This window comes from Parasteatoda tepidariorum, chromosome 8 (assembly GCF_982258835.1).
Source record: "Parasteatoda tepidariorum strain Cologne lab strain chromosome 8, Ptep-v5.0, whole genome shotgun sequence".
Lineage (NCBI taxonomy): Eukaryota > Metazoa > Arthropoda > Arachnida > Araneae > Theridiidae > Parasteatoda > Parasteatoda tepidariorum.
The window spans coordinates 44,281,252-44,306,971 of NC_141762.1; the positions used below are offsets into that span (position 1 = coordinate 44,281,252).

The 25,720-nt window shown below is 27.4% G+C and overlaps 2 protein-coding genes across 3 annotated transcripts; both read left to right on the top strand.

The window, feature by feature from the left end:
* Positions 1-714: 714 nt before the first annotated feature.
* Positions 715-15,088, top strand: LOC107449147 (flotillin-2). The gene is made up of 9 exons (XM_016064587.4): positions 715-966; positions 3,253-3,334; positions 4,260-4,474; positions 5,414-5,646; positions 6,279-6,398; positions 8,433-8,647; positions 9,563-9,746; positions 10,840-10,986; positions 13,168-15,088. Exons 1-9 carry the CDS (start codon positions 918-920, stop codon positions 13,195-13,197), a joined length of 1,275 nt encoding a protein of 424 aa, XP_015920073.1. The 5' UTR covers positions 715-917; the 3' UTR covers positions 13,198-15,088.
* Positions 15,089-20,531: 5,443 nt separating this feature from the next.
* Positions 20,532-24,049, top strand: LOC107449151 (uncharacterized). Of its 2 annotated transcripts, none has more exons than XM_016064590.4 (2): positions 20,532-20,832; positions 22,107-24,049. In XM_016064590.4, the coding sequence occupies exon 2, from the start codon at positions 22,110-22,112 to the stop codon at positions 23,187-23,189; it is 1,080 nt and encodes a 359-aa protein (XP_015920076.1). In that variant the 5' UTR covers positions 20,532-20,832; positions 22,107-22,109; the 3' UTR covers positions 23,190-24,049. The 2 variants fall into 2 exon arrangements, with proteins under 2 accessions (XP_015920076.1, XP_015920077.1); XM_016064591.4 differs by lacking the exon at positions 20,532-20,832 and adding an exon at positions 20,887-21,033.
* The last annotated feature ends 1,671 nt before the right edge of the window (positions 24,050-25,720 follow it).

Genomic DNA, 25,720 nt, shown 5'->3' on the forward strand with positions numbered 1-25,720 from the left:
CACAAGAAATTTATAATAAAAAGTCACTTTCCATATGAGTAAGCTGACCAGAGTTTTCAGAAAACAAGAAAAGAAACAAAACTTCAAAAATCCACTATTTTACCTTTCTAATTATTTAAAAAAATTATTTCTGTTAAAGAATTTCTACGAGGTATTTCTGTCTTCAGAATTATAAATTAGACGTTGATCAGACAAATATGAAAACTTCTAACCACTTCGTAATAGAATACTTTTATAACGAATTATTTCACATTATTTTTAGTACTTTTGCTCGACTAAAAGACACTGATGATTGGTATTTAAAAGTAGATTAATTTTTTGGGCTTTAACAGCTTTTCTCGACAACTGACTGTTGTGCGTCGTCACTGCTAACGTTCCATAAAATTTTCGGTGTGCTCAATTTTATGTTCTCGAACTTGTGTGTCATCTTTTGATCACCTGGAAACCAATCTTGCTGCATCGAACAGTAACAACACGCACTTTCTGTGTTTTCATTGCGTGCGATTCACGCACCTCCGATCGTCTTCGGGAGAAAAACACATTTAAAGTTAGTTTTTCGCTGTGTTTCACGAATCAGATTCGTATACTCCCTTGACGGCGATTACAGGTGCGTTATCGTGTCTACAGTATAAATGACCCTTTAAGCAAATTGTCTGCAATGAAATAATGACGTCATTTGGATGACGTCATGCCAATCGTACAAGAAAAAATTCCTTTCATCTACCGGCGTTTTAAATTTAACTGGTAACCGCCTTGAATCATTTTCTGTGGTCGTAAATTGTTTGTGTCAGATACGAAACTTTTCAAATATGTGTCAAGTTTTTAATATATTTTGAGCATCTAAGTATTTTAAAATGATATATTTAAAATTACATAGCTGATGATATCAACTATTTCTTTCAAATTCGTTTTTAAGTATGGGTAACGTACAGACGGTAGGGCCTAATGAGGCTCTTATTGTATCAGGTTAGATCAAATTTGCATTTAGACTTACTTTTTTTTCCCCGTCCTATACCTTAAAATGATGATATCTTATACAAATTTTTTTCCTCACATTAATGTCTAAGTGTATGAGGGTAGTTGTAAAAGATCATTCAGTATTTCATGCTGATGTAAATAGTACAATCTGATTCTTGCTCTATTTACTTTCAACTGATTTTTTAAAAAAAGCACTTATCATTCGTTTTCCATTAATCTGGTAAAATATTTATTTTTATTAAAAATTTGATTTATTTCTTTAATGTAGGAGATTAATTTTATAATGAAATGAATTTTATTTTCAGCACTTAAACATATTTTGTAAGTTTTTTTTAGATCCAAATCTTGTGATAGGTTTAACAAAAAAATCAAATATTCAGCTTACTGAACTGTATGATCTTTTTAAGTAACGAAATAAATTAAGTTTATATACCACTTTATCCATCAGAAATATTTAAACCACTTGAATGTTCTTTCATTCATTTCCAAGTTCCTGTGTAATTAACTGTATATTTTTGGCATTCTTGATCTTACCAACATACCTGTATGCAGTGAGATTTGTTAAAAAAAAACTGGTGGTAATCATGTTTACGAGAAGTCTCTTTGTACCTTAGTCAAATTAATTCTACTTTTGAGCTGTGGCACATGAAAAACTAATTATAATAATAGATTGAGGCAAACTGAACTGAATAGATAACTAAGATAACTCTTTTCCACTGCCAGGCGACCATTAATATTTTTCTGTAAATTTAGTTAATGAGAATAGTTACTGATACATATATATATCACAATATTCATTAAAGGGATTTATTCAGTAAAGTTAAACATTGGCAAACCTGAAATGGCTGTTGATCTAGCAAGCATAAAAAAGAGAAAAAGAAACAAAATCAATATTCTATTTTTGAAGGCTTTGATTTACCTATTATCACACAAGTAACTTGAATGTATATTTCCACAATATCAGTAACACATGTTAACATAGTTAATTAAGCTTAAAGACACTAGCAATAATTTTCCCATTTTTTTATGTAGTAGTACCAGAAACTGCTAATGACATGTAAATTAAGCTGATTTACTTAAAAATAATTTAATTTACAAACAATCATTAAAAGTCTAAAAAATATTTATAATTTTTTCATTTATTGAATATCTAATGAAATTTTAGTGTAGTTTATATTTAAAAATAAAATAAAAAAATTCTCCTTAATCATACTGTATAAAAATTTACATTTTAAGGAAAACATATGAGAATCCTTTTTTACACCTTTATTTATCAGAGTATATTAGTGACAATTAACTAATTATGATATTTAATACATTTGGATCTTAGGATCATTCTCAGGGATATTTCCCAGGCTGTCACCAATAGCGGATTCTGCAGCTCTAGTGTGACATAAATAAAGAATATACCTATTTTGTCATTTAAAAATAGAATTAATTAATAATTATAATTTAAGATGCCTATATGATTTCTATTTAAATAAAAATAAATCTTATTTAAGTGTCCTTGGTATTACACTAATCAAAAATCTTAATTTCAAGTCTCTTTAGCATCTTATAAACTCTTATACTCTGTTATCAATTACTTCTATGTTTATAGTTAATATACATTTATAATAAAATTAGATTCATTTATAAATAATCAAATACAATTGGTGTGTTTATAACGTGAAAACTTGTTCTTAATCTTTTAAAAGCTGGTTGGTTAAGCTTGGACTTTTAAGTCAGACCCTGAAAGCTAACTGAACTAAGCTGCGTGTGTGCAGCAAGGTGCATTTTAAATTTGTTACATTCAAGAAGTCTTCTCGTTTTGTTTTGTTTTTTTTTTTGTGAAAAAAATAGTTTGAGTGAAAGTTCGGAGTGATAGGTACCAATTCTGCACTACCAATTATTCACATTGTCCGACTTAGGGGCGAAATTATCAGATAGCTTGACTGAGTGGAAGAGGGTTTTAAAATTCTAAGAATTACAAACGGGAGAACTATCGTAAAGAAAAGAGCTAAAGGATGAAGGTTCTCGGAGGGAAGGCTCTGGCCCACAAATTGCTGTCATGCCAATAGAAGGAGGTTCAAAATTATTAGTGATTAAAAGATAAAGCCTTGGTGCTTGTCCATTGTTGATTGAAGTGTTCGTAGATAGAACTAATTGGTGAAGTATTTTTGGACAAATTGATAATTTTGCTTAAGTTTTAAAATATTTTATCAATTAATCAGATGTTTACTATAAATTAATATCACTTAGCATTATTTCTAAAATTAATATTTTTTTGTATAGGTGGATGTTGTGGAAACACTGGTAAAAAGATGGTTGTTGGTGGTTGGGCATGGGCCTGGTGGCTTGTCACTGATGTCCAAAGGTAATAATTTTTTTAATATAGTTAATTTCTTAAGCTATAAGACATTAAAGGTTTTGAAGATTTAATTATCCAAAATTACTGTTTGAGAATTGCTTTATATATGGTATAGCTGTATTACTCACAAAATTAAAACGAAACATTAATAGAGCTTTAAATCTTTAGTTGTTAGTTTGTATAGAAAAAAAAAGACAAATAAATTGTTATTTTATAATTAATTTTTGCTTATGTTTGTTAGCAAATGAAATGTTATATTATGTTCGTATCGTGTATACTAGTTATATTTAAATATTAAAATAATATAATAGCAATGAAATTATCTTAATTAACCAGAATATATAATTAAAAAAAAAATTTTTTTCATACATTAATGAATAAAATAGAAAAAAAAAATCACCAACACTACAATAGTAATCTGAGTATGTATGCTTCTGAAATGTATTCAAGCAAAATACTCACATTTGCTGCTTGTAGAAAGCCACTATAACATAATAGTGACTACTATTACCGTGTTTTCATGAAACATCATTTTTTTTTTATAGTCCCACAAATACCTAACTGATCAGGAAATATGAAAGTGTTATTGGCATTTATTCAGCAAGTTTTCAAAATAACTGTGCTTTTATTTTCTTCGAAAAATTTTATATTCTCTTAATATTATTCCATTTTTAAATCATGTATATTATATTCAAGTTTCTCAGCAAAAACTAAATCCTGACTTTAGGATTAAAACATAAACATAATTTATAATGGATATGATTTTTCTTTTTCATAGCTGACACTTTATGTTTATTTAATACCTATACATTTTTTTTTTAATTATCAGCTACTAAATATTTTGTGAAAACAAGATATTATTTAGCATATATTGTATATTATGTTTTTTTTTCACTGGTGGCCTTTTAATTAAATATGTTTATTCTTTAAGGCTTTCTCTAGAAGTTATGACTCTTTCACCACGTTGTGAGCATGTTGAAACAGCACAAGGAGTACCTCTAACTGTAACTGGTGTGGCACAGTGCAAAGTTATGACTGAACGAGAGTTTCTTGCTACTGCAGCCGAGCAATTTCTTGGGAAAAAAGTAGATCACATCAAATCAGTAATTCTTCAAACTCTAGAAGGACACTTAAGAGCAATTTTAGGTAATTAAACCTTTTGTATGTAAACGTTAATACTGAAAATGATATTCTGAAAAACTAATCACTTTTAAACTTCTTTTCATTGTCAATCCCAAATTTTCTACATAATGACATACTCATTCGTATTTCCTTTCCAACTAGGGTAAACAAATAGCTAAGAATGTTTGCTTATAACTGTGTTTAGAATTTTATTTATTATAACCCACACAAAGCATTGTTTACAATAATCATTTAGCATGCATGGTTTATGTGTTATAAAAACTGATATTGTGAACTAAATAGATATTATGAATTGTCTGAATGGCTATTTAACATAATAAATTTACATTGTGGAAATTGTGAATCGGAAAAATACAATTATGATTTAGTTTTGAGATATAAAATCAACTTTACTATTGTATAGGGATTCACTTAGTTAAGCTCTGGTTTAAGAAAGCAAAAGTTACAAACACTACCTTTCTCATTTTTTAATGTTCTTTGTTACTATATGCATTTAATTAAGAGAACAGACATCCTGTAAGCTGCACTCATTAATCCTTGAAACTGCTTTCATTGTTCTTTTTTATTGCTTAGTAATTTTAACTCCTTTTATGCACACATTGAATGCTTATTTTTAATTTTTCACACACAGTTGACAAGAAGTGTATACTCTTATTTTGTTTAGTTATAATTTCATATAAAAAAAATGCATATTACAACTTTGTCTTAAAAATTTGATTATTTAAAATGGCTTGTATAGATCATGGTTTTTACATGTTATACTCAAGCTAATTTTTTTTTTTTTTTAAATAAAAGATATTTTAAGCTTTATACAAGAGAGGAGTTTTTATAAGTTCCATAAAAAATGCCCTACATTTTAAGAAATGTTATGGCCATGACAGAAAAAAGTAACGTCTACTTTTTTGACATATATAAAACCTTATGTCGTTTTTGTTTACCTAGGTACTCTTTCTGTTGAAGAAGTGTATAGAGATAGGGACCAATTTGCTTCATTAGTACGTGAAGTAGCTGCTCCTGATGTTGGACGTATGGGTATTGAAATTCTCAGCTTTACAATTAAAGATGTCTTTGATAGAGTAGAATATTTAGCCTCGTTGGGCAAGGCTAGAACTGCTGCTGTAAAAAGGGATGCTGATGTTGGTGTAGCTCAAGCAAACAGAGATGCTGGTATAAGGGTATGTTAAACTAGCTTAAATTAATACCATCTTAATAATCACACGAAAAAAGAAAGAAAAACTAATTCAAACTGCTACTCTCACTGTTAGTCAAAGAACAAAATTTTTCCACTTTTTTTATATTCACTTATAACAATGAACTATTGTTTATTGACAATAGTTAAAGAGACTGCTAGATGTGTATAGTAATTCCTGTAAAGATGCCTCATCTTTTTTTTTTTCTTTTTTTTTTTGAAAAAAAAAGATGTGGCATCTTTACAGGAACGGATTCACGAATTTACCATATTACTTATCCATCAACCTCTTTCCCTACAGAATTTGAAAATGTAAAGAAGTTCTAGGTTTTATTCAAATTTTTCTACAGCTCTTATATAATGTACTATATAAAGTGCTGTAGTTACACTAATTATTGCACATTTTCGAATAATTTCACCGATTATCTTGCCCTTTAATTTTCTTGACTACAATAATTGAATCGATGAGTTAGAAAACAGCTTATCTGTAGTGGATTTTCTTTTGAGATGGCATATTTTTTAACTCACCGAGTCAATTATGCATGCACTGTAGTCTATCTTTTCTAAGAATATTTATAATAATTGGCGAAAAATAAAACAATATTTGGCTATTTGCAGGAAGCTGAATGTGAAAAGGCTGCCATGGATGTAAAATATGGAGCAAACACTAAAGTTGAAGACTCTCACCGTTTGTTTCAATTACAAAAATCTAACTTTGATGCTGAAGTAAATACAAAGGTTCGTACTCACTTTGTTTAGAACTTTCAAATTTTATCTTCTCAGGTAGTTAAATGAAATAAAAACTCTGAAAGATTTGCTTATATATTTCAGTTAAATGTTGTAAAATATTATTCACAATGACAGTGAATTCCTCTATTGCAATTTTCTCAAGTATGATTAATCTTAAACTTGATTGAAAAAATTTAGATCTTAAGTTATCTTGGTTAAATATTATTCATTTAAAACAAAAAAATCCTGAATGTGAAATGTGCTGGTCAAAAGAAATTAAATATTTTCAGGGCAGATTAATTGTACTTTTTTCTATTACATTACTGATTTTGCTGTTGTTTAGGCTTGTTAGTATAAAGCATACAAAAAGAAAGAAAAGAGACAGACAGAGAGAAACTATGGAATTAAAAAGATTTTTCCATCGTCATTAATGGTAGAAATAGTTTTTTTCGCTTGTGAAATCTGTCACCATGAAAAACAGTCATATAAAACTATCCTGCTGATGTGCACTTTTGTGTTACATTTTGGCTAGTTTGGTTTATATTTGCTTAGGGTTTTTAATAATTTTAAAACCCTAAAATAAAAATTATGCCCTTTCATTAATAAAAATTTTACCCAATTTTTTAACAATGTAAATTTTAAGTGTATAATTTTTATCGATCATATCTGTAAATTTTGCTTTTTATACATGTTATGTTAAGCCAAATTTTTAGAATAATATTCTGTCTCTGACTACCTGGGGTAGCAGGCTAATTTCAATAATAGAATATTGTGCAGCTGTAAGAAAATAATCTTATAAATTATTCTGCAGAATTTATTATACAGTAGAGAGCCAATTATCCGGGATGCTCGGGACCATCGCTGTCCCGGATGTCTGAATTTCCCGGTTTTCTGGATCGACCAAAAAGTGTCGTTAATCGATGTTTTATCGAACCCGAATTACAAGGAAAAAGTGCAATACATAAAGTAAGAGAAAAAAAGAAAGGTACTCCTAACTTTAAAGAGAAAAATAACATTTAAAAGAATAAAAAAATTTGCAAGTTTAGACAAGAAAAACAAGATTAAAAAATACAAAATTCTCGTATTTATTTTTTAAAAATAATTACAATTCCTAAATTAACTAATATAAACATATAGTTAAATAATGCAATATATTTCATACCTAATTATACGGGGGAAACGATGAAATAAAAGGAAAACTTATTAATCTAAATAAAAACACTTGAAAATTATCGAACCGAAACGATAGTTAAAAAAGGCACTAACATAAATATTGAAACCCAGAACAAGGCAAGATCAACGGAATTTAAAAAAAAAAAAACTAATGATAAAATTTATGAATAAAAGGAATTAGTTTATTGAGTGCGAAATTTATCGTGAAAAGAAAAAAAAATCAAACGTAGTGGAATCGGAAAAACAAAACTGCAATCTGCTTCATAAAATAATCGTATGTTTAAATTAATAAACAATTCTCCTTTTATTTATTTATTTTTTGTTGATAAAAGCATGATATTTAATTACAGCAGATGTGATTCCACATCAATAAAAACTTGCAAATGATACTGCACTTGAATTTATTCAGAAGAAAAAGATTTTATTTTTATTAATCGATGTCAAATGGATAAATATATTTTTCTCTTTCATCTTCTGTTCACTGATATGCATGCAATGCATTTTCCCCACCCCCCTCGTAAATTAAACAGATAACAAAATCAGCATGCCACACCCTTGAGCTTGATTGACGGCCTAAAGGAGAAAATAAAACATTCCTCCCTTCCCTGCCTTCAAGGTCACGGAGGAAATGACGTTTCTCTGGGTAAACGGGGGAAAATTCTCCCCTTCCTTACATTTTCCTCTACTCAACTTCAAGGATGAGTTCATTTCCGCTTTTTTTTTCATAATCGTTCTAGTTTAAAATGGCGGGAAAACCGATCAAAATTTTTCCCGGTTATCTGGATACCGGATAAATGGTTCTCTACTGTACCTTTTAAAATACACTAATTATTGGATATATAATTATGATGATGCAATATTTTTTTTTAGAAAGCTGAGGCACAGTTATCATATGAGTTGCAGGCAGCAAAAATGAAACAAAAGATACGTAGCGAGGAAATTGAAATTGACATTGTGGAAAGAAGGAAGCAAATTGCAGTAGAAGAAAAAGAAATTCTTAGGAGAGATAAAGAACTCACTGCCTTGGTGCGTCTTCCAGCAGAGGCAGAAGCTTACAAAGTGGAGCTAATAGCACAAGGAAAACGGTAACATGTTTTGAAATAATTAGTGCTTGATTGCAGTATATTTTATACAGATATATTTTTTTTGTTAAAATGCTAAAAGATGTAGCCTTTAATTAAAATTTCAGAAACATGAATTTATTTAAAACATGTATAAATTGATTTTTAATACCCATTATTATCTCATTCAAAACAAACAGTCCTGAATCTTATATACTAAGGAACTAAGCAAAAAATAAAACAAAATTACATTTGTGATTAAACTGTCACACACACCTAAGATATTATAAGTGGAAATCAGAGAAACAACACTGCTCAAAAACTGTTCCGTAAAAAGGCAAAGTACTGAAAATTATGTATAATATTTACAAAACATTTGTATAATATTTTCCAATTATAACCCATTTCAAGTTTTGCACACACACATAAATACCTAATTTCTTACTTAGACCTTGCATTAAGCTTTTTTTTTCTTTCACGATAGGCACTGAACTCTTGGCATTTGCTATTTAACATTACCAGGTAGGCAGCTGTGAATCTTAGTCATGGAGGTGAGCAACATTAGCCATACTTTGCTGCCACATATACCCATTGACAGTTAGGGCCACATTCACACATCACACACAACAGAGAGAAATATCCATGCCTTGAGCGGGACTCAAACCCACAACCATTGGCTTCTCGGTCAAGCACGCTAACTGCTCGGTCATTTGACTAGCACTTTAAACTTCATGTTTATATTCATGTATTTTTTGGGGGGTTTATGTGATACACAAAAAATAAAGTGCTTCAAATTAAAGTATTTTTAGTGTTGATTCATTGGTTGTTAAATGTTGATTACAGACTGCTTATGTTATCAAATCCGAATTACAATTTATTTTTTTATTGTGAATTTGGGTAATTTAGCCAATTAATGATGTTCCAATTTCAAAACTTTAGAACACAAACTATGGAGGTTGCTAGAGCAGAAGCTGAAAAAATTCGCATGCTTGGTTCAGCTGATGCATATGCCATTGAAGCTGTGGGTAAAGCTGAAGCAGAAGGAATGAGGATGAAAGCTGCTGCATATAAACAGTATGGAGATGCAGCCATTATGAGCTTGGTCTTAGAAGCTCTTCCTAAGGTATTTAAAGACCTAAGCATTTTATCTCCTGTTGAATTCACTTGCATTGTTGTGTATTTATCATTGTTTGGATTTTATAAGTTTCTATAGCATTATAGATAAATTGAAAACAAGAAAGTGTTTTAAAGTACTTGTGATATCTAATGTACTTGTGAATTTTTATATCTTATTCTGCTATATTTATTTTAATTAATTTTAAGCAAGAACTCTGCAATTATGTAAAATTTAATCATTATTTTTTTTTAAATAGTATTTTCAGATTTTAAACTTAACTGAGTCTTAAGATTTTCTGTCTTCTATTTATTTATATATATGAATGAATTTTTTTTTTCTTCACACTGGCAACTGTTCTCTTAATTCCTTTGAAAAATGTTGGACATTTGGTAAATGAAAGAGAATAAACATTAGTGATAAAGTATGTGCGCAAAAAAGTGACATGTTTCATCTAAATAACATGCTAATGAATAATATAACTAATATCTTTATTTATGAAAGGTGTGCAAAATTATTCTATATTTTAATGATGCTTTGAAATTACTGTAATATTGCTTATTCCGCACAGAAGAGACTCAGATTTTAAACCATGATAGCCAACTTTAATTGAAAGTGTTATCAGGGCTCAGCAAAATAGGTTCAGTCTGGAGAAACCCCGCTGTTTTTCTTTGAGGGGGAGGGTCTATTTCAAAAGAGCTGCTTTTTAGTAAGGTGTTTTTTTTTCTCTTAAAATTAATTACACTGGATCTATAATTTTTTCTTCAAAAGCAAAATAATTGTAAGTTATTGTCATTGAAACAAAAACTTCCAAACAATTGAGAAAAAATTATCCTGATAGTTTAGCTATTATTATTATTATATAATTTACTTCATTTAATTTGATATATAAATTGAAATGCACCCAACTTGTTTGAGAACACACTTGAATGTTCTATTCTTACAAGGAACATATTAAGACTCCTAAGACATGCCAAAAAACATTTAAATTTATTTGTAATTTTTATCATAATTTTCAAACAAAAATGTTCACTTAATTATTTTTAAGTTTTCCTTTCATTTATTATTAGATTTTTCATCATTATTGTAACTTTGTTTACAGATTGCTGCTGAAGTCTCAGCACCCTTGGCCAAAACAGAAGATATTATTTTAATTGGTGGATCCGATCCGGTCACAGCTGAAGTTACTAAACTTGTTAGTCAGATACCTCCATCTGTTCAAGCTCTAACTGGTGTAGATTTAACGAAGGTAAATTATTTAAACTGTACATATTGAAAGCCATTAAGATATTTATTTAAAATTTCATGATTAATATATTCTTGGTGGTTAGTGTATCTTAATATGTAACCCTTCTAGAAGCTGATTGATATTGTGGGTACTCATTTACTTTTAAAAGTATGCCATGTTATAACACATTTTAATGAAAATGCATTATCAATTTAAAAAATAATCAGCAGTGACAGAATTGCTATTTGCTCATACTGCTTAGTTAATTAAAAATTTGGTTTCCTTAAACAGGTAGATTTGAAGTAACTAAAATAAATTTTATGGTTTAATCTAATATTCTTATTTCTACATACTAGGATACAATCTTTATATTATCTAAGCTAATTTACTAGAGTTCTATGATTTAAGAAGATTCCACAGATTTTTTTACCTTTTAAATCTTGGAAATAGTTGCAAAATATTGCCCTAATTGTTAAGTATTGAGAGCTGCCAGAAGTTTTACTTTTACTTGCTGGGTTCTTCATTATTATTTTGGAATTTAACTGTGTGATTCACAAAAAAATTTACAAAATAAATAAACTAATAGATTTAAATTAAACTTGTCATTAAAAATTATAAGCATTTACACTTTTTCCTTCTGGAATTATTTGACTCTTTTATTTAGAAGTCATAGAAAGACAAAAAGTTAAAACATGGCAAAGATAGCTTTGTGTTTTTTATTTCTTTTTAAATTTTTATTATTCAAATTTTAAATGTGTATGTTGATTGCTTACAATTTAAAGTTGAAATAAAAGAGAGATACAGAAGCAACACAATTTGAAAAAGTGTTAAAATTGAAATAACCTTTTTAAGAACAAAGTCACAAAATATTGGTTCCTTAAACTAAATCAAGGATGTTTAATGTTTTAAAAATTTGTTTTGAAAACTAAATTATGTTAACGTTTTACGAAACAGTTTATATTTTAGAGTAAAAAATTGCTGTTTTGCTATTAGATTCTGATCATAGGAATTTTACACAAAATGAAAATTAAATTTCTTGACTAAGAAAAATTTATATCCAGGTAAACACAGATTCCATGGCCTTAAAATCTCCTTTAAAGCCAATTATTGCCGTTATTATTTTGCAGCATATTTAGTTTCTATCTAACAACACTATTTAATTTACCTTCAATGTGGGTATTTGAGTCAAACTCTTGTTCAATTGAACTCCGCTTTTAACACAATAATGAATAAAATAATGAGTTATTTATAAAGTTGTCTCTATAAAGCTGATGCTTTTTTATTGTTGCTATGGTTATTTAAAAATTTTAGGTCCCTGAAAATATCTATTTTCCAAAGACTATGTTTGTAAAAGTTAAATATAATTTAAAATAATTACATAACTTAGTATAACTTATCTATTAATTTCTAAAAAAAATTACATTTTTTAAAAGAAGCTTTTTTTACAACCCTTTACTTTCAAGAAATTGACAAAAATTTTGTCATGTTCAACTGACATTTTTGTGCAAGTTTTCTTCTATAGCATATAGTGAAAACTGAAACTAAACAAGAAGTGATAAGCGATTTCTGGGAAAGCTTTTTAGTTTCATCTACCAATCTTGATAATAGTTTATCAAATTTTTAAAATATTTTAGCTTTTCTCCTCATTTAAATATTAATGTGTGATTATTGTATTATAATTTTAAATATTGAATATAAATCTAATCTATCTTACTTCAAACACACACTCATTCAAAAGTTTATAATATACTTAAGTGAGTTCTTTATCTCTCACTTAAAAGCAATAATCTATCATGTACCAAAGTAGCATAATAATCTGATCATCTCTCCAGCTTCAGCTAGACACGTTATATATACAGAAATGTATAAAAACCTTTTTCAAGGTTAGCTCACTCATATCTCAAATTCATTTTTTATGAAAGTAATTCCAAGACTTCACTATACTAAATAAAATTAGGTATATTTTAAATTTATAATTTTGTTTTATATTTTTACCCTTTATTATGATTGCTATTCAATAATATATTAAAATCTTATTAGATTTTTATATTTCGTACTTTATTTTCAGTAAGATTACATTCGTTAGGAATACTCTTTTATATTGATTATAATAATGGGATAGTATTGGTGCTTAATCATGCTCCCATTATATTTTCAAAAAAACTTATATGCTTGTTCGAGTGAATAATTTTTATTTTTTAGGTGCTGTCCAAAATATCGAGTGGAAAATAAAATTCTAAATAATGTAGATGCTTTGATAGACATTTTATGTGATGCTTTTGACATCATACTACGACATTTTTCAAACTGTACAGTTTATTGTAACAGAAAACTTATACATTTTGTAGACATTGTACATTGCCATTTTTAGATTTGTATTTTTTAATATTAGGAAGTGTTATTTTATGTTTACATACTGCCAATTTTTCTTGTTGAAAATCAATTCTTAATTTTTATATTCATATATTTTTATTTTTATTTGCTTTCTTTATAAAAAAAATTTATATATACAAAAAATGTGTAACATGCCATCAAGGGACATAAAGTTTACTTCATTTGGACCTTTTTATTAAATATATATGTATATTAGCTTATTGTAATCATTGACTAGGGAAAAATATATATATTTTTAACTTAAACTTTGTATGCTAAATATTCTAGTCATTTAATTAGATTACATCTTCTTGTAGTGCCAAATCTAAACATTTCTTTAGTCAACTGAGTCTAAAAATCACCAGCATTTACTATTTGTATTAAGACATTTTAAACGACTTCCAATTGTATGCACTGTTTAAGAATTTCTACATTTCTTATTGTAATTTTAATTTATCCTAAAACTGAAAACATATCTGTAAATTTAATTTCTATAAAGATAAAAAATTTAAGTAACTTTTCACTGAAAATTTACATAATATTTATAAGGTTTATAGAAATAACAGCCATTTATACATAGCTGACTGTGTGACACTGATACTTTTTATTGGTATTTGTATCTCATTATAAATTGCTGCTTATGATTCTGAAATTTTAAATCTATTGTTTAAAGCTACTGCTAACAATAAAAATATGAAATTTTATTTACTGGTTAAAAAATTTCGTTTTCTACTTCTGTAAAACTATAGATTCATAATTAATCTCTTCCCTTTTTTCAATTTAAAATAATGCAATTCACATTGTTTTTCTTATATCAGTCTTAATACTATAAAATGCAATATAATGTATAACATTACAAAAATAAAATAGAATTACATTTTGAATTAAGCACAAATCTTCAGTAGATTGCCTTTTCTCAGTACTTTATAAAATCACATTGGTATTATAAAACTGTTTTTGCTGACAAGAGGGAAGGCGGGGTTTGAGCAATATTTAAGTAAAACAGCAAAATCCTCTTATTTTTAAAATCTGCGAAAAAATAACTCTTAGAAAATTTTTAAATTTGGAATAAAAGTTAAATTTGGAAAAATCTCATAAAAAAGATAATTTCTTTGAAGAATTTCCAATGCCTAGAGTTTTAAGCACAATGGGAAAATCCAAATAATACCTACAGAACATTTTATAAAATGTATTTTCATTCAATATTAAAAATTAGATTTCTATAGTAGAAATCAAAAATTAGAGGATTGTAATTTGCTTACGTTTATTAACAAGGTTAGAGTCTAAAATTACCAAAAACATGCTTATGTAATATTCTAAAGGACTTTAATAGTGAAATTCTTGTTCTATTCCATACTCATTGCATCAGGCTTTTACCATAGAGCTAATAAATTTTTTCTGAAATTATAAATAACTTTTTGCTTTCATTGTGACAGCTTGTTTTAATATGCATTGCTCCCATGAAATGGTCAAATGTAATTTTATATATAGATATTGTTATTTACTGTTTTATTTCACTTTTTATAGTTCATTTTATTTTATAATAAGCTGATAAAGTTTATAGTTCTCTTATTATGCAGTTTATTTTTATCTATCTTGAATTGCAACTATTTTAGTCCATTTAGCTAACTCATTTTGCATATATATTTTTTATTACTGTATTTATACTATTTTTTTGCCACAATCATTTTGTGCAATATTTATTTTAAATTTAGTTAATGTTTTAGTCTTCTTTTTTTTAAGAGGTGCATTTTTTTTTTCTTATAGTTATAAAGAATCTCAAGTTTAAATTTAGTATCATTTAAACTTAATTTATACAACTAGTGTGGATAACATTCTTATACTGTAAAAAGTTTATTTTATTTATTTCCTTCAATAATTTGAAACAATGTGATTATGTGTGTTGCTTATCTTACATAGTTACTGAATCAAAGAGCTAAAAAATATTCTATTCATAATTAGCTGTAGAGAATTAGGCTTATAAATATTAATTATGGAATGGACAATCGAATTATATTTTTATATAAAATATCATAGAAACTGAGAACTGATTGTATCCATGAAAAAATTACCTACTATTTAGTACTGCCTTTTTTAGATTTATTTATTCTTTATTATTAAATCTCTGTTTTAATATGTTATGTTCAACTGTGTGGTAAATTGTAATTATACCTACCTAGAATTGAAATTGAAGATGGTACAATTCTATGTGACAGAATTTCTGAAAAATTGGTAGAATATTTATATTAAGAAATTTTAAAGAAGAATTATTATCATGCCTAGGTGAGTTAGACTCTAAATCAAAGCCCATTATAAAATAACCAACTTTGATTAACCTTTTCTAAGAAATTAATTTTTGTTTTTTGTTACAGTGAACAGTTACACACATTTTTTTCATTTTAAATTTAGAAAGTACATTTTTATCAATACATCTAAAAAAAAAAAAAAAATTTTTTTTTAAAAAGAAACTTAAGATAAAAACAGTAATTTGAAATACTGGACCCTGTGGCAAAATTTTTCGGGCTTTCTGTGACAAACCTTTCTATCACTAATATCTTTCTGCTAGTTTAATCTTAAATGCTGTTCTTATAAATTCTTGGTTCCCGTCAAATCACTATCTTCCCTATATGTCACTTTTTTTATTATTGATCACTAAAAGTTATCAAATGTCACTTTTTTCATTAAATTAATATGTGACTAACTGGTATAAAAAATATCCCATTGTATGGAAAAAAATTCTTTTCTTCAAATTTTGCTGCTATACATTGAAGATTCTTTTGAGTTAACTTTACTATAGCTAGCAAACAAATGTGAAATCATAGCTGGCTTTTTTGGAGCAAAAGAATGCTTTCGCATGAGCAAGACTTACTTGATGAATGGGTTTAGTTTGATCACTACCATGTCACATAAGCTCAAACTTACTTTGAAAATATGCTTAAAATAAAATAACTGATTTATAAAAGAAATCGAATAAAATTTGACATAAAAAGTGTGTTTTCTCCTTATAACATACTGTTATGATTTACTGCAGTATTACTATTCTTGATCCTAAAACATTTTTTTTAAGCTTTCAAATATGTTATTTCAGTTTATCTGTGGATAAAAGTTAATGACAGGTAGAACATTCTTTTGGGGTACAATTTCTTGGAGAGAAAAACTTTTTTTTTCTATTTGTTAATAAATATGTGTTATGGTTGTAAACTTAATTTTGGTCACTTTTTCTGGAAAAAATATCAAATTTCTACTTATTTATTATTATTTTTATTTATTTAGTTTTTTTTTACTTTTCCCCTATTTGTATTCTTTTTTCTTTTATTTGGATGCCCTTTTTCTCATATCTCTTCTGTTAGTAAAATATATTGTTATCAGGGGTTATTTTATTCCTTTGGTTTGCCAACATTTCAAATATCAAAATCTTATATGATGTTTATTATTAACTGTAAATACAGTTTCACTTTTTATTTTTAAAATTTTTTTTAATTCATTAAACTTATATTATTTAATTAATCAATCGATATTTCTTAGATGTTTTTACTAAAATTTTGCATGTGTGTTTTTAACATAAAAATTTTTATAGACCAGAATTTATATTCTTATTACAATCCATATTTCCCTGCCTTTATGAAATAATATTGAGTGATTGACTCTCTCTTTTCTTTCCTTGATTATAAATTGACAGTTTATTTTACTTGAAATTGTCTAGCAAATATTAGATATATTGTTTAAACACTCCTCTCTTGCTTGGTGTTCTTTAACCTACCTTGCCTGGTGTTGTTGATTTACTCAACAGCAAATTTGATCTGCCTGTATGTATTTTAAAATTCTTTTGTTAATGAAAAATATTGATGTTTAATGTTGGTAAAGAATTCTCTTTGTCAGAATCATAATTTAGCTTCTAAAAAAATATGCATTTTTAATAATTTTGTTTATATTTTACATAATATTTATCTATATTAAAAACATTGAGTTTTTTTAATTAATAATCATAAAGTTTGAGTGATCTATATTTTTCTTTATTTATTATTGCTATTCTATTTATTTCTTTATTTATTATTATTCAAGATGAAATGTTATTTCTTTTGTTAGTTAATACTGACTTAGAAAATCAGTTCTTATAAATAAACTTAATAACATTAATTTGCCATATCAATTTTTTTTATATTTTTGTTGTAAATTTAACTTTATTTCTTAATATCGAAAATAAAATTATCAATGAAAAACTTGTTCATTCAATATCTGCCCATTTTAGCAATTAGTATTTAAATTGAATAACAATTTTTAGCAATATCACTGCCATTAATTTTATTTACAAATTTATTCCCCATTCAAGATTCCCAACCTATAATTCTGAAACTTTGTACATCCTTATATTCATTTATTGATAGCAATGCAAGATGTAATGAAACTAATTGTAAGGAGTGATAACAACTTGCAAAAACAATTTCATCTTAGTGTGTGAGGTCAAAAAGCTGAAAACAAGCAGTGAGAGTGTACCTGCTTAGTGAAAATGAAAAATACAATAAAAGAAAATAATACAGTAATGACAAAAGCAAAATACAAAAAATCTTTACATTAAGAACTTTACAACAAATGAACGACTACCAGCTGCAGTGACACTTCAAATCGACTCAATAAAATAAAAATTTGCTAGCGATACGTCATGCCCTTCTTGGAACTCGTGCTTGGCTTTCTGAACCCACATTTTTTATGAAAGTTGTTTGTTTTAGCAAGTTCAATCACCTTTGAGAATCTTGATCATTAGTTTTTTACAACGTGTTTATTTTCATTACCATATGTCAAAGAATTTATAAAAGTGTAATCAAGTTCATTTTCAGTATCAACATTCTAATTAATTTTTGTTCTATTTTGTGTAGTTTATTCTTTATAAATCTTTCCTGCCAATTTTTATTATAATTTATATACATATTATTTGTTCTTCTAATTTTCTCGCAAATGTATGTATATAACATATATAAGTAATATTTTTATATGTATTAGTGTATAGCATAAAATAATTGTGAGCTATAAAATATATGCTTAATATTTAGTGAGACAACAGTTTGTAGTTGGTTGGGAATCTTTTAAATAAACTAATAACATTTAAAAAAATATTAACTGCATTTGATTTGCTTTTCTATTTAATTTTTTTAATTACTTTGCTTAAAAATATAATAGACTAATATTCTCTGCCACTTAATTTGAATTTTTTTATTAGCCTATAAAGTATATATTTTCTTGTTTTACTGTATAAAACTTGTAAACTTGTCGAAAAATCAGTTTTATTATGCAAGCAATGTTGTATGCAGTCTGTGAGCCTTAATGAATGCCTTTGGCATTATATTGTATGTATTAAAAATAATAGATGAATTCTTTTAAATTATTTCTAAATGTGCTTTAAATTAGAAATGATTCATTATGCTTTTTTTTACCTTTAAATCTACAATATATTATTTACAGTCATATAATATTGTCCAAAGAAATATATTCTTGTGTATTGAAATAAATGTGACAGAATTTAATGTTTTTTAGTCATTGTTTTTCTTTCTTCTTTTACAAAGCTCTTATTAAACAAGGTATCTTGCCAATAGTAGTTGCAACAGATATTATGACGGTGATTAAGTGAAGTGCAATGAAATAAGAATTAAATTTTATAAACATAAACAAAATAGAATAATTTGATTTAGTTAATAATTGTTATGCTTACCATGCCTCTAGTTTCGACCAGTTGCCTGCCACACAAGTGATTGATATTCATAATTTTTATGCCTGATTACAGCACCTTCTGTTTGTGAGGCAGAAATTCTTAACTCTCCTAGCCTGAACTCTTTTTGAGTTCAGGGTAGGAGTACTAACTATTGATAAAATGATAGATCTTCACTATAGATAAAATGATACTTAAGTAACATCCACAATCAAGTTTTTTGTTGTATACATCTGTTATTGTATAAATCTATTTTTATAATTGATTTGCTGTTGCAGGCCATTATGCACCATGTTATGACAGTGATTAAGTGTTAAATGGTGCAATGAATCAAAATTCTAAATATAAATTACCATCAGACTTACTGAAACACAATTCAACAACTGGATGTAGTTGGAAAAGTTTAAGGGTTCCAAAGCCTGACACTCAAATGATTTATATTCATAATTTTTATAATTGATTACAGCAAATTTTTTTGGTGATTCGTAATGATCAACAAATAATACTATTTTCTTGTTGGCTTTTCAAAAATATTCAATTATGTCTATGAAATTAGATGCTTTATAAAAATATCTACTAAATTAAAAAGAGAGATTTGTTTTGAATAGAGTAACTACAAAGAGAGGTTTAACCCTGAAAAAACATCATTTAATTTTATTATAAGGAACTAAAATTTTTGTTGTTTACATATCCCCTTTAATCCTGTGCATTACGTAAAATAGGCATAGAAGATTTAAAAAAAAAAAAAAAAAAAATTATAATCATATTAGCTTCTTTGAAGAACTAATTAATAATCATCATTTTCGTTTTACTCGGAGATGAACATGTAATAGTATTTAATGAAAATATTTAAACTAGCACATCCCACAATAATTAGAATTAAATTAAGGTATTTAAAAATAATATATTGTTTTATTTAGCAAAATGGTCCCCGGTTTTAGTTCATCTGCTATTGATGAAAATATTAATTTATAAAATATAAGCTTAAGGAATGAAAGGTTAAATTTACTGCAATTTTGCTAAAAAAAACTCAAATTTTCATAAATTAAAATTTGGTGCTCAAATTTGAAGAATTTTTTAAATCCTATTAAAAGATCTTTATATCGGTATTTAACTTTTTAATTTTTAAAATGAAATCAAAATTTAGCTCTAATTAATGACATCTTTAAATAGTTATAAATTTTTTAAAAATTCGCTTACTTTTTTTTAAGACTTATCTATTTTTTTCTAGGAAGAGAAGTTTTTATTTGCTTAATATTTAGATGGCGCCACTATATTATTTCTAATATTTTTCGTCTAACAGATCTTACCGACATTGCGAATTGTTCAAGCAGTTCTATTTACTTTTCTACAATTTCGCAATTAAAAATTGAAAGTTTCTTTTTTTTTTAATTTATGGAAAATCTATTTTAAGTCATTTTAATTATTTTACAAATTAAAATTAAATATTACCTTTTGAGTGTGGCAACAGTCTATACATGTATTTAAAATTAGTTATAAGGACAAAAATTTTTGGGTTTTTGTTTAATTAATATTCTTCATTGATTATTTAATCTTGAAAAAAGCTTATAATTAATTTTATGTATGATTCTTTTAAACAGATACACTTAATTATATACGACAAATTAAAATTCATTTAATTCAGTAGCGCCATCTGTTGTTTATAAAACATTACGTAGTACGAGGTGGCGAAACCCGTTAATTAACAACTAAAACAATTATTAATTTAAAACGTTATTTCTAGAATAATCGACTTCAGTTTAAAGTAATCTTTTTTATTTCATTGATTGAAGGTAAGTGCAATCGAATAAGAAAGTCAAATTAACAGTCACACCTTATTAATTTTCACAGTTATCAAATTTTTTCTCCTTCCTTATTTTCGACCGATTTTCTTGCTGATAGTAAATTACTTGTTTATACTTGTCAAAACTATTGCTTAATTTATGATTTTTCAATTTGCTTAAATTTAATTCTCTGTTACACTAGAGTTTCAGGTATCGCTGTATTCATAATTCTATTAATGATTCTACTAGTACTGGAATATTTGTATTCTGAACTAATATTCCTTCTGTGTTTTGAACGTTTAAAAGATTGCTTTATTTGTACTTTTACACTCCTTTAATACATTTTTACTTATTTTAAACTATACCAAAATATTCTTTCTTTAGAAAAAAAAATTTCAGCTTATGTATCCACATGCACTGTTCAGTATTTATATTTCGTATGCTTTACAGAATTTCAGACGAAAAACTATCATTTAAATCTGCTCTATTTTATAAAAAACATTCTTAGTTAAAAAAGTAAAATAAATAAGTAATTTATCTGAAAAGTGGAATAATATACCCAAAATATTCTTGTATAGTATAGAGTTTCATACACCAAACCCCCTAATATAGATTTTTCCATATAGTATCATATTTGGTAAAAATTTTCTCACTCTTAGCAATTTACAGGCAATGGCCTGTGAGCAAAAATTCACAAAAAGGGATCTCCTCATAGCCACCCCCCTGCTAATCTTTATATTTAAAAGAAATCTGCAGGGTTTAAAGTCTATTTGGCACCTTAGTGATTGCAATATGGGGGAGATTTCCGTATCGTGATCTGTGGCAGACTAATCGCCAAGTCTTGGAAACTTCCAGGCAGTGGCCCGCGAGAAACTAAAAAAATACATCACAGAAAGGGACCAACTCGAAAGGTATAACTCATAGCCACCCCCGGGCAAACATCTACATGTTTTTTTTAAAAATTTGCAAGTTTAAAATCTATTTCGCACCTTGGCGATTGTAGTTGGCGCCACAGATCACGATACGGAAATATCCCCTTATTATTCCTATAGACTGTGTAGATTAACTTCAGGGGTCTGTCCAGGCAGAATTTACTACCGTTTAGCAGTACCTTCACAAATTCATCATTAGGAAAAACGGTAGTTTCACAAATTTCAACTTTAGGACAAAACGGTCATGAATTAGAAAATCTAAAGTTTAGCAGTTAGTCTAAAATTTTAGAAGTTTGAAACAATTTTATTTAGTTGCATTGAGTTATTAATTGTATTAATTTATGATTTTAGTTCATGATGACTGAGGTAACTCTTCAAGATGTTTACACACTTCAAATACGAAGGCAGTCGAATATGAGTAACCCATCTCCCTACTGTGAAGCTTGTAAAAATGGTTTTGTCCATGTTAACAGCATTCAAGTGAGACAGTTCACGCAGACTGGGAAATTGCCTGGTGTTTGTAGATCTTGCAACAATTCCTTTTTAAGAATATGTCGCTTACAAATCCGCCACTTGACTCACTCCGAATCTCATCCTCATGTTTGTCCAATTTGCAATAAATCTTTCACTCATGCTGGAAATATTAAAAAACACATGCTTTTGCACGAGCAGGGTGATGGACAGTCTGAAGATTTGCCAAATAATATAACCAAAACCCTTGCTTCAGGAAAACCAAAACCTCCATTTGAGTGTAGAGATTGTGGGAGAGTGTTCATTAAACATGGATCATTCTTAAAACATTGTGATAAACATAAAAATTGCACTGATAAAATTGATCTTGATAATACTGAAAGTCCTATGGTTCAAGAAAATGAGATTCCTCCTAAACCTGTCAATGGGGAGAGTACCATTGTCACCAAAGTCTCTGAAAAATTTTTTCCTTGTGAACAGTGTAATAGATCTTTTACCAGCCAAAAATATCTCATTAGGCATTATCAATCGGATCACGAAGCTGAATTTCCGTGTCAAGTCTGTGAAAAAGCTTTTAAGACAAGACCTCTCTTGTCTTCTCACATGAGAAGTCATAAGCATATTTGTAAATTATGTAAAAAATCATTTACATTACCAGAAGATTTAGAGCTGCATTTGCAAAATCATGTACAGGAACAAGTAGAAGTTGCAGAGTCCAAAAAATCTAATCATGTTTGTTCAGTTTGTCAGAAAGGTTTTGTACACTTAAATGGTCTCAGAAAACATTTCCTGACACATACTGCTTATAAAAGCTCACCAGAATCTCCCAAACCTCAAAGTGTACCTAAACCCCAAGCAAAAGTTGGAAAAAAGCATAAAATATATCGATGTCAGCATTGCAGTAAATATTACAAATTCCGTAGGACTCTGAATAAACACGTGGCTGAAAGCCATTCTGAGTAAACAAATATGTTGAACAAGAAACAGAATCTAGTAGAAATAAATCAAATAATTTTTATTTTTTCATGTACATGAAGACTACTTCTAATCAAAGAAAAATATTAGTTATTAATGTTTATTGAATGCTTGAGATATGGATGGATCGTCAATTGAGTAACAATTCCAGCCAAAATTTAATGATGACACAATTTTTGGTAACTAGTTTTTATGCTAGTGTATATAAAGTAGAACCTTGATTATACAAACCTCTTTAATTTAAATGCCTCTGTTTATCAAAAGTGGAATTTTTGTGACTTTAAGTGCTAAATATTTAGTTTTTCAGTGTTAAATTTTTAGTCTTCTCAGTTTCATTAGCATGCTGTCTATCACTGCCGAAATAAACACTGTGTATTGTGGTGACTTCCTGGCAGTGGCCCTTGAGAAACTAAAATTAACATCCCAGAAAGATACCAAGCCATCTTCAGGCAAACCTCGACTTATTTCTTTAAAATTTTGTGCCTTGGTGATTGTAATTGGCACCAACAGATACTGAAACATAAATATCCCCAATTTCAGCTTAATATTAGGCTTTCAGTGACACTATAGATAATTTTAAGTGAGTAAACAAATAAAAGTTTTGTTAGCGACAAATGAAGTTGGTTGCTTCGATTTGACAGTAGAAATTGAAATGTAAAATTTTGGTTGCATCCTGCATCTTTTTGTTATTATTAATGTAGTTTAAGTTTGATAACTATAGCTTCCTTTTCTGCTATTAAGAAGTGTGGTATGTTATCCTTGCAGCAAAAATTTAATCTGGCACTGCAAATGGAATTAGAATAAAACATGCTAAATTTTTTAAAAATAAAAAAAATGTTTATTCCAGAGGTTTGTTTATTTGGAGAATATCTGTTCCCAATTAGTTGGGATAATCAAATTCTTGCTTTATTCTGAATAATTATTTGGTCCTATTGAAATGGTGTTTTTAAAAACATCATTATTGAAGGGGGGGAAGGAAATTTTGTGTTGTAAAAGTAGGTTTAACTGATTATTTCATTTTTAAAACTTGATTAAGAATCACTACTAGTAAAGTTATTGTATTGAATTTTTCTTACAATAAGAAACTTTCTTTTAAATACTTTTTTTAAATTTATAAATCATTTTATTAAGATGATTGCAAGATGTATGTAATTAACTCTCTCTTTAAGAAAGCATGCATATTTTTTTTCCCCAATGCCCATCTGGGTTGACATTTAGTCAATTCAGGCATATTAGGGCAGATTTGTTGGACACTCACATGCATCAATATTATATTAAGGTACTTAAATCACTGATTGAAAAATGTACTCTGGATTCTATCAAGTTGCCAGTTCTGTTTTTGAAGTTTAACTTAGCAATACATTTTATTTTGCTGCACTAAAACTACGAAGGCTTAAGTACTTAAAATTACGAAGGTGAGTAGAAAAACGAATAAGAAGTATGGTGTAATACATAAATTTAGTATTTAAAAATTTGTTACTGTTATACTTACAGTGAAAAATACCATGCTGGCCACACTGCAGATCACAGAAGTTTTTCATAAAATATTAAAAATTTGAAATTATAACGGGCTTTAGAAAAATGTACAGTGAGTGGTATCAGAAAATTTAACATTCAATAATTATTCTTATTGTTTGATGTGATGCTTGTCTGCTTTAGTAGCATTTTTTGTCAAATGCTCCAAACTCAATTCTGCCTAGTTCCATTTTCTTGGGTCGAATACTTTGTTTATAAAGTCTGACAGTCCTTTAATAGAGCTGAGATGTAGACATTCAATGATTATTTAGAGAATTATTAACTTATAGTAAAAAAACTTCCATTTGACTCGATCTGTAACCTCCTGTAATGCAAATTATATTCTTTGCTGTGTTGAAATTTCATGTGCGAAAATAGCTATTTAAATATGTGGATGTGACATGAGTTAAAAATTATTGCAATTTTAAATGCTTTTTTTTTTTTTTTTTTTTTTTTTTTGCTTTAATGTTGACTTTATTCATATTAGAAAAAAAAAATTTCTCTCAATATCTTTATTTTATAAGCTCATGTTAATCAAAAGCACCAAAAAAGTGAAATATTGAATATTACCAGCTATGAAACTTGACATTTACATTGAAATTTTTAAAGATTAAAAACTTAATACACAAGACTTAAAAACTGTTCCCTCTCTCTTATTATTCCCATTTTTAATTATAATTATAAGAGTAATTTTGTATTAAGAAAAAAAAATTGTGGTTAATAGGAGGAAAAGAATCAAAAATGTATATATATAAGTTATTTAAATTTTATAGTATAAGATAACTTTATTTTTTGTAAGTCTTTATTGCAACATAATTATGAATGCACTCATCTATATATAATTGAGCATCAAAAATATAATGTAACAACTAACTCTGATTATTGACAGAAAATATCTTATGCGTCAATAAGATTTTTGCTATAATTACTTGATCAATGGAAGTTAACAATTTCTTGAGTTTAAAATAAAATACTTTTTTTAGAAATAAATTTTGACTTATTCC

What these genes read in the sequence shown, in the direction of transcription:
- LOC107449147 (XM_016064587.4), top strand. Translation starts at nt 918, where the DNA reads ATGGGTAACGTACAGACGGTAGGGCCTAATGAGGCTCTTATTGTATCA. An exon ending in CTTGTCACTGATGTCCAAAG is followed by an intron (nt 3,335 to 4,259) that starts GTAATAATTTTT and finishes TTATTCTTTAAG; the next exon opens with GCTTTCTCTAGAAGTTATGA. An exon ending in CTGGTGTAGATTTAACGAAG is followed by an intron (nt 10,987 to 13,167) that starts GTAAATTATTTA and finishes TTTATTTTTTAG; the next exon opens with GTGCTGTCCAAAATATCGAG.
- LOC107449151 (XM_016064590.4), top strand. Translation starts at nt 22,110, where the DNA reads ATGATGACTGAGGTAACTCTTCAAGATGTTTACACACTTCAAATACGA.